This window comes from Myotis daubentonii, chromosome 12 (assembly GCF_963259705.1).
Source record: "Myotis daubentonii chromosome 12, mMyoDau2.1, whole genome shotgun sequence".
NCBI classification, from domain to species: domain Eukaryota; kingdom Metazoa; phylum Chordata; class Mammalia; order Chiroptera; family Vespertilionidae; genus Myotis; species Myotis daubentonii.
Genome location: NC_081851.1, coordinates 75,510,385 through 75,519,990, shown reverse-complemented (window position 1 = coordinate 75,519,990; position 9,606 = coordinate 75,510,385). Strand labels below are relative to the sequence as shown.

At 57.1% G+C, this 9,606-nt stretch overlaps 1 protein-coding gene across 1 annotated transcript; it reads left to right on the top strand.

The window, feature by feature from the left end:
• Positions 1-2,787: 2,787 nt before the first annotated feature.
• Positions 2,788-9,251, top strand: MYCN (MYCN proto-oncogene, bHLH transcription factor). The gene is given in 4 exon segments (XM_059660508.1): positions 2,788-3,293; positions 4,495-4,552; positions 4,555-5,391; positions 7,737-9,251. Coding segments are annotated over 4 exon segments (1,650 nt in total). The 5' UTR covers positions 2,788-3,143; the 3' UTR covers positions 8,342-9,251.
• The last annotated feature ends 355 nt before the right edge of the window (positions 9,252-9,606 follow it).

The window sequence follows — 9,606 nt, the reverse complement described above, 5'->3', positions numbered from 1 at the left end:
ATATGCGTAGACTGTGACTCCCCCCCATAAACTGCCCAGTTAGGAATTTATGATCAGGTCACCCTGTCAGGTCACTTCCCATAAAACCCCTTTTTTTGTTCACAACTGTATCCTATCTGTTGGTCCATCTTAGGTGTGTCCCCGTCCCTCAGAGATGAGCTCTTGGAGGCTGTGTCTTATCTCTGTTCTGCATCGGGACAGTAGATGCGTGCTGAACCAAACCTTGTCTTTGAAGCCATCTAAAAGATTTATTTCGTGTGCATCCACATAGTCTGGGGGTGTTTCCACATTTTTAAGAAGAATTTGTGCTTGTTTCTCTACAGGCTGATTTGGAACCTGCAGTGACAGGGTTTCTCTCCGGGAGTCTTTTATCTTTCCATTTGCAAGTGAAAGTACCAATAAATACTTGTTGAATTTTATCATTCTGTTAACCTTCAAATTCAGACTTGTCAGTAATTACTGGCTTGCGTTAAAAGATGGAAATTAGAGCGTGAGGTCCTGGAAGGAGACACGATTTGCTTGGAGGCATGCGATTTGCTTGGAGGCATGCGGAGTGAGCAGGGCTCTCGTCTTCCTGTCCCTTCTTTTTCTGCTCCTTTTTGTCCCTTGACAAAGGGCAAATGGAGTGGTGAAGGGCACAGGTCTGGTGAGAAAGGACCAGGGTGGGACTTCTTGTGTTTGGTGTCCTGACCGAGAATTGAACCAGCAACCTTTCTGCGAACCACAATGCCCAACCAGCTGAGCCACACCGGCCAGGGCAAAGGTGGGACTTTTAATCAAAGCAAGGGGGCCATCCTGGCCCATTTTAGCAGTCCTGCCATTTTGGTAAACAAAATAAAGAAAAAAGGTAGGACAGGCAATGCTGAGCGCCTTTTCTGGGGCAGTTGCCGAGGGCCTGAAGAAGGCTCTGAATGACACTCATTTCTCCTTTGCCGATAAACAGAAACCATCTTGGGCCCTGGCCAGGTAGCTGGGTTGGTTAGAACGTCGTCCGGATACACCAGGGTTTCAGGGTTCGGTCCCCGGTCAGGGCACTTACAAGAAGCAACCAATGAATGTATAAATAAGTGGAACACATCGACATTCCTTTCTCTCCACCTTCTTCTCTCTAATATCAATCAATCAATCAATCAATCAAAAAACTATCTTGGAAGAGCTGGCTGCTTTGGAAGGACTCATTCAGAGATCTCTGCCTTGAACAACAGAGCTGAGTACAGGTTTGTTTCTCCCATGCCACCCAGACCAAAGCAGGTCCAGGTCCTCCACGGAGGGACTCACCAGTCTGGGGAGGGAGGCAGCCAGTTTCCTCAGGGACTCGGGCGGGAAGCCGGCATTAAACAAACACTCCCAGGAATATATCCTTACAGATGGGGGTAAAGGATGTTTGGAGAGAATACAGCAGGAAGGCTTGGTTTAGATTAGGGCGCTCGGCAAAAGCCCTCGTGGGGTGTGAAGGGCTTTTGCAAAAGTGAAGTGTTTTACATATGTGAGGGAAGTAATAACAATAAGAAAGGTGCTCGGAAGGGCAGCTCATCCTCATTCATGGGCCACTTCCTAGAACTCGGCAAGCTCCCTCGCTTCCCAGAATTATGGAGGCTTCCAGGGTAACCTTCACAAACGCTAATCCGAGGGCATTCTACCCGCGCCCCGACCCTCCGCACCCTCGTCTGTATCTAGTTTGAACGCCGGGACGAGTGAATTTCCAGTTTGGAAAAAGGGATATAAAATACAAAGAAACTTTCCCATGTTCTCAGCCGAACGCAGGGGCCAGGCTCCCCTGCCCCAAACCGTCGGAGGTTTGTTTTTCAAAGCAAAACCCCACCTCCCTGTGTATCTGGTTGTGAGGGGGGCTGTGCGGGAGACCTGAGTTGCTCCCGGGGAGCTGGGGGCAGAGGCGATAATGTTTGATCCCTCCCCCCTCCCCCAAACCCACCTGCGAGCGAGCTGGAGCGGGGTGAAGTGAGGCTGTGCCGGTGGGGGTGAGGGTGGGGGTCGGGGAGGGGGGAGAGGGCGATCGCTGCCGGATGGCGGTGTTAATTTCCCCGGAAGATTCTATGGCGATCTGATCACCACAATAATAGCCGACACTCACACTTGTGCGCCGGGCACTGTTCTAAGCACGTTCCTAACGCTTATGTCTCAAAGCAACCCTAAGGGTGAGCACACAGGACTAGTACCATGTCGCAACCGAGGAAACTGAGGCACGGGGAGGCTAAGCAGGGGGAGCAGCTGTTCTTTTTTGCCGCCGACAATTTGGAGACAAGCTTTCGGAGCCGACCCCGAGCCGTCTCCCCGTGACTCGACACCACGCGGCATCGGGAAGGCTCGCTGGGAAGTCCGTGGGGCTGGCGGAGGGGCTCTCACGCCCATTCCCTGCGCGGCGGGGAGGGCGGGTGGCCAGGCCGCGGGCGGAGCGCGCCGGGTGGCCCCACTTCAGCCCCGCTTTTCCGCTCGGTCTCCGCGAGGGGTCGCCTTCGGCCGGAGAAAGCGCCGCAGCGCCACCCTCGCAGCCCGCAGTTATTTATTTATTTTCAAACCAGGGGGGGCGCCCCACGCCTTTCCATTGCAAACTTGAAACAGCCCAAGTGGGCGCGCCCTCTCCCTCCCGTGTGACACCCCGGGGGGAGCCCCCGTTGGAGATCACAAAAGGGCAGCCCCTCCGCCCGGCCCGGCGGGAGCGCGGCCGCGCCCGGGACCGCACACCCCGCAGGCCGGGCGGGGCGCCTCCCCGGAGCCGTCTGGACGCTCCTCCGGTTCCTGCCGAGCCGTCGCCGGCCCGCGGGGTGGGTGCTGCCGGGCACCGCGCGGCGCGCAGCTGGCGGGCCCGGGGCGCCGGGTGCAGGCCCGGGGGTCCGGGAGGGCGGGGGGCTCGCCCCGGCTTTCCCAGCGCTGCAGCCTCCCCTCTGCCAAGAAGAAAAGCAAGTGGCTTTTGGCGCGAAAGGCTTGGCGCCTCCCCTGATTTTTATGGAAATCAAGAGGGCGGGGTATAGCCCCTTCCCTCGGCCCGTCTCCCTCCCTCCCCCCGCCTGTGCCGCAGCCCCTTCTCTCTCCGCCCTCCGGGTGTGTCAGATTTTTCAGTTAATAATATCCCCCGAGCTTCAAAGCGCAGCAGTGACAGTCATCTGTCTGGACGCGCCGGGTGGATGCGGGGGGCTCCTGGGAACGGGGCTGGAGCCGAGCTAGCGCTAGGCAGGCGCAAGCGCGCACACACAAGCCACCCGAGGACCCCCCGCCCCGGCCACCCGGGGACCCCCGCACAGGATCGCCTCTGCACCCCCAGCCATCCGCGGGAGGTAAGGAGCGGGGGTGGCAAACCCCCCGGCGCCCCGGAAGCTGCGAGCGCGGCGGGAAGGCAAGGCTGGGACCGGCTCGCGGCTCGCGCTCAGGGCGCCCCGATATCCCCCGGGGACGGGTGCTGCTTCCGAAACAAAACCTCCCCGGGCTTTTCTCTGAAAAATCCAGTCCTACCCCGCAAGGCACCCCAGCTAGAAGAGACCCGCCCTAATCCTTTTAGTGCTCGTGCCTTAATGGCTTCATCGTTAGAAATGCACCCTTCGGTAGAAATCGGTCTGTGCTTGAGCTGACGGGAGCCGGTTTGCGCCCACCCCGAAGCTGGGGTTCTTCCCCAGCGGGTGCCCCCGGAGGAAGGAGAGGGGGTTCGGCTGGGCGAGGCAGCCGTGGCGGGTAATCTGGGTCAGGGCGGCTCGGGCTCGGAGGAGACGCTGCTCTCCGGCGACCCTCCCCGCGCTGGCCCCTCAACCATTCCGGGGAACCGGGGTTCAGGCTGTTCCCTCGCCCTTGTTGGGGCCGAGGAGGAGCGGGGGTGGGGTCAGAGAGGTTCAAAGTCAGCGAGTGGTAGGACTCCCTTCCGCGGGTGAATGTTGTGGGGCGTCTGCCCGAGTCGGGGGAGGGGGTGGGTTTGGGTGCTGTTGGTGTCGGTGTAGAGAAAAGGATTTTTGCATTTGCAAAGTTTCGTAAACCCCCCTCTCTCGCTCACACTCCCGAGGTTGCAGTTTCACCGCGGAGGGGACGGGGACGGGGGGGATCGGGAGACTGCAGGTCCGGTGCCGGGCTGGGTCGGAGCCCGGGCTGCCCTGGAGCAGCTGGCCCGACACGGGTGCCGCCGGGCTTGCGGGCGGGCGGGCGAGCTGAGCTGGGGAGCTAGGATCCTGCCACCGGGAGCAACCCCCCCCCCGTGCACCCCCCCCCCCGCAGTGCCTGGTGTGAATGAAATGGCAGTTTCCAAAGTTGCGGAGCCCTGGCCCCCACCCCCGCCTCTGCATGCCCCCTCCCACCCCGTCGTGCACGGCTTGTACACAAAAGGAGGGAGGGAGCGAACCGGGGCAGGACTTCCTCCACCTTCGGGAGCGCAGGGCGGAGTGGGGGGCTTGGAGAGGGGAGACGGAGGGACGGCGTTCGCGGGGGCGCCCACTGCCCGTCCCCCTCCCTTCGGCTCCGCGTGCCAACCTCTCTCGGTGTGTCTGTCGGTTGCAGAGTCGGAGGTTGGTGCGGTCCCCCGCCCCCCGCGCGCCCCACGGGAAGGAGGCGCCCCCGAACTAAAAAGAGAGGAGCGGAAAGAAGCTTCTCTTCGCCCGCCGGGAGGCGAGCCGATGCCGAGCTGCAGCGCGTCCACCATGCCGGGCATGATCTGCAAGAACCCAGACCTCGAGTTCGACTCGCTGCAGCCCTGCTTCTACCCGGACGAAGATGACTTCTACTTCGGCGGCCCGGACTCGACCCCCCCGGGGGAGGACATCTGGAAGAAGTTCGAGCTGCTGCCCACGCCCCCGCTGTCGCCCAGCCGTGCCTTCCCGGAGCACAGCCCGGAGCCCCCGAACTGGGCCACCGAGATGCTGCTGCCCGAGGCCGACCTGTGGGGCAACCCGGCCGAGGAGGACGCGTTCGGCCTGGGGGGCCTGGGCGGCCTCACCCCCAACCCGGTCATCCTCCAGGACTGCATGTGGAGCGGCTTCTCGGCCCGGGAGAAGCTGGAGCGCGCCGTGAGCGAGAAGCTGCAGCACGGCCGGCCGGCGGCCGGGCCCGCCGCCCCGGGTCCGGGGACGGGCGCCGCCAGCCCCGCCGGCCGCGGGCACGCCGTGGGGACGGGCCGCGTCGGGGCCGTCCTGCCCTCCGAGCTCGCCCACCCGGCCGCCGAGTGCGTGGATCCCGCCGTGGTCTTCCCCTTCCCGGTGAACAAGCGCGAGCCCGCGCCCGCGCCCGCCACCCAGGCCGGGGCTCCGGCGGCGGGCCCTGCGGTGGCTTCGGGGGCGGGGGCCGCCGCCCCAGCCGGCGCCGCGATGGCCTCTCTCGCGCGCCCCGGCGTCCGCCCAGCCGGGGGCGGTGACCACAAGGCTCTCAGCACCTCCGGCGAGGACACGCTGAGCGACTCAGGTAAAGACCACGCCAGGGTCGGCTGCCTTCCTGGGGTGCTGGCGTGGGGGTGCGCGCCCTTTGTCACTGCTGGGTTTAGGCTTTGATGGGGAGCGTTTGGGGAGTAGTGATGAGGGCTGAGGGGTTTTTTTTTGTCAAACGGACCCGTAGGATTAGGAGGAGAGGTTGAGTGAGAGTTGCTAAGAGGGTGTTATCCAAAGTGTCACCTTCATTGAAAGTTCCTTCTTCCCGCTGGGGGCCCAATTCCATCAATGGCCCTCATCCGGTCTAGTTGCCCACCTCTCTGCAGCATAAAATCAGTAAAAAGTGGGTGGGAGGTAAAGGGGCCGCTGGCTGCATTGCTTGGGCAGAAACCTGTTAGCCCAGGGGCGGGGGAGAGGGATTTGACCCAGGTCAGGGGTGGGGAGACACCCCGAGAAGACACAGGCATTGTGCAAAATCCTGTGCAGGCACAGAAAGTTAGAGGGAGATTGCGCAGATGGCTAGTAGCAAATTTATTTATTTTTTAAACCTGGGTGCTCTTCTCCCCCTCCCTTTGCGGGTGGTGGGCTACTTGCTCCTGGTAGGTGGCCGGCAGGCGGCGATCTCCCAGGGAGGCGGAGGCTCTGAATGCCTGGGGGTGAAGGGCCCCCCCGCCCCCCCCATTCCCCCCAGCAGCTGGCGGCAAGTCCAACAGAGGTTGTGTACATTCCCAAGGGGCCGCCTCTTCACGGCGCGCAGTGAGACTGGGTCCAGTTTTGTCTCCGAGCCAGAATTTCCAGGACTAATTTCTGGTCCGAGTTGGGTTTTGTAACCCGGTGTCCTTCGAGGTGAGGGCGGGCCCTGGGCTGGCCCTCCAGGAACTCACACGCCCCAGAAGCACTCATTGATAAGTTCCATTGTGTGCCTCGATCTTGGAGGGTAGGGTTAAAAGGAAGACTGCCTGGGGCCCTTGGAGGTAAAGAAAGAACTCTTCCCCAAATACTCAAAACAGCCCTTGTTTTGGGGGCTGGGAGCTTGTGTTCCTGGAATCGCGAAGCCCAGTGTTTTCAGAATGCAGGCGGATTAAAGGCCTAAATTTCCTCCTGGGCCGAGGGACGGATTCCTCTGAGGCTCCTGGAAGGAAACTTGGTGATAAGCCTCCAGTTTGAAGCTGGTCTGTCCCTTTAATGTCTGTGCCTTGACAGCTCTCGGTGAGGAAGCACTTCCTTCCAACAGCTGTCTTCTTGGCAGAAAACCAAAACATGGGCTTAAAGGGACCCACAGGCTGCAACAGCCTCACATTTCGGCTTCAGAACAAATCCTACAATTGTTGAGCTTTCCGGTCCCCTTCAGATCAGGCAGCAGCAGTGTTTTGGTTTTTCATGCTTGCGTTTTTAAACAATAATTTTCTATCCCGGCACGTAGTAAATGAGGGGGGGGGGGGGGCGATGATGTTACACGCCTTTGCTGCTGCAGTTATTACTGGCCACGGAGCAGAGGTGCTCCCATGTTTGGGTTTAGAGCGCCTGTGGATTAGGACTTGCTAGTGAAGACGGGATGTCTGCTAGATGAAAAAAGGGCGTCATTAAATTGTTCTGTAAGTTTGTTTAAGGGCCTAAAATCAAACGCAACCAAGTGTAGAATTGCTAAATGAGGAGTCTCAATTCTTTTTTTTTTTTTTAAATATATTTTACTGAATCTTTACAGAGAAGAAGGGAGAGGGATAGAGAGCCAGAAACATCCATGAGAGAGATGGATCAGCTGCCTCCTGCACGCCCCCCAGTAGGGATGTGCCCGCAACCAAGGTACATGCCCTCGACCAGAATCGAACCTGGGACCCTTGAGTCCGCAGGCCGATGCTCTATCCACTGAGCCAAACCGGTTCTGCAGGAGTCTCAATTCTTAAATGTCGAGATGGAAATATGAATAAGTTTAGGGGGTAGACTGGCGATGGCGTTAGAAGCTACCATTTACTGAGCATCTGTGTACCACGCTAGCTCTCTACATATTCCAGGTCCATCTCAAGAACCTTGTGGTTTTGGTTCCATTTAATAGGAAACTAAGGCTTGGAAAGGTTTAGTGACTTGCCCAGGATCACACAACTAGTGTGTGATGGAGCCAGGATTCTGTCTCACTCCAAAATCCAGGTTCTTTCTATATCTGCCACCTGCTTGAGTCTGGAAGCTGAAACTGCTAGGAATATTGGGGAAGGAAAAGATCTAAAGTACATTAATTGAAAAGATCTAAAGTACATTTTTCTTCCCATCAATGTTGATGGAACCATAATAATAGCAAAATGCGCCAGGGCCTGGAAGAGGCGGTACAGGGGGAGAGAAATGTTCTTGTGTCTCACTCTGAGAATAACTCCCATCTTGTTCTTGAAGATGACGAAGATGACGAAGAGGAAGACGAAGAGGAGGAAATCGACGTGGTGACCGTGGAGAAGCGGCGGTCCTCCGCCAACAGCAAGGCCGTCACCACCTTCACCATCACCGTGCGCCCCAAGAGCGCGGCCCTGGGCCCGGGGAGAGCCCAGCCGGGGGACCTGATCCTCAAACGCTGCGTCCCCATCCACCAGCCGCACAACTACGCCGCGCCCCCGCCCTTCGTGGAGAGCGAGGAGGCGCCGCCCCAGAAGAAGATTAAGAGCGAAGCGTCCCCTCGGCCCCTCAAGAGCGTCATCCCCCCGAAGGCCAAGAGCTTGAGCCCCCGCAACTCCGACTCGGAGGACAGCGAGCGCCGCCGGAACCACAACATCTTGGAGCGCCAGCGCCGCAACGACCTGCGCTCCAGCTTCCTCACGCTCAGGGACCACGTGCCAGAGCTGGTGAAGAACGAGAAGGCCGCCAAGGTGGTCATTTTGAAAAAGGCCACCGAGTACGTCCACTCCCTGCAGGCCGAGGAGCACCAGCTGCTGCTGGAGAAGGAGAAGCTGCAGGCCCGGCAGCAGCAGCTGCTCAAGAAGCTCGAACACGCTCGGACTTGCTAAGCGGCTCTCCAAACTGGACAGTCACTGCCACTTTGCACATGTTGATTTTTGTTTTTGTTTTTTGTTTTTTTTTACATTGTGTTGACATTAAGAATGTTGGTTTACTTTCAAATCGGTCCCCTCCCCCCCGTCGAGTTTGGATCTGGGTGGGGAGCAGGACGTGTGGGGTTGGTTCTGCCAGGACCTCGGGAGAGAGGGCCTGGGTGATGGGATGCTGTGCGGCCCTTGACGTTTCCTCCGCGTCACCTCCGAGACAGCCGTGGGAGTGCGTGACAGTGGGGAGCCTCTCGGGCTGTTGAAGTCACCTTGTTGCAAGTCTCCAAACATCAGAATGTCATTCCTTTTAAAATGGTGCTTACGTTCCAGCCGATGCCACGGGAGGGGTTTGCCATGGAGACCCCCGAGGACACTTCTGTAAATACCACTGACACACCCGCCTTTTGTATGCGTCCGGGTAATGAGAGGTGGCTTTTGTGGCCAGTATTAGACTGGAAGTTCATACCTAAGTACTGTAATACCTCAATGTTTGAGGAGCATGTTTTGTATACAAATATATTGTTAATCTCTGTTATGTACTGTACTAATTCTTACACTGCCTGTATACTTTAGTATGATGCTGATACATAACTAAATTTGATACTTATATTTTCGTATGAAAATGAGTTGTGAAAGTTTTGAGTAGATATTACTTTATCACTTTTTGAACTAAGAAAACTTTTGTAAAGAAATTTACTATATATATATGCCTTTTTCCTAGCCTGTTTCTTCCTGTTAATGTATTTGTTCATGTTTGGTGCATAGAACTGGGTAAATGCAAAGTTCTGTGTTTAATTTCTTTCAAAATGTATATATTTAGTGCTGCATCTTATAGCACTTTGAAATACCTCATGTTTATGAAAATAAATAGCAGTTAAATGATGCAGCTTATTTTTTTTTTTCACCCCCTTGATGGCATGCGAGTTAGAGTATCCCTAAAGCAGTGACCTTCACAGCACATAACTGACAGAGGGAATCCTGGTTGGGGAGGGAGGGGCTGTTGTCCCCACCTGGGGGTGGAGGGAACTGTGCTTAGAAAGGTGTTAAGACATCTCTTCCAGGCTCCACAGAGTAGAGCTATTACTAGTGACTGACTGCATTGTGTAGCAATGGCACTCATTGTTGGATATTTCATGGAATTAAAGTAGGATGTCAGCCATGGACCATTTACTTAGTTACCTACTTTTTTATAGACGTGGATCCTTTAAAAGTAAGAAGTAGTCAAGACC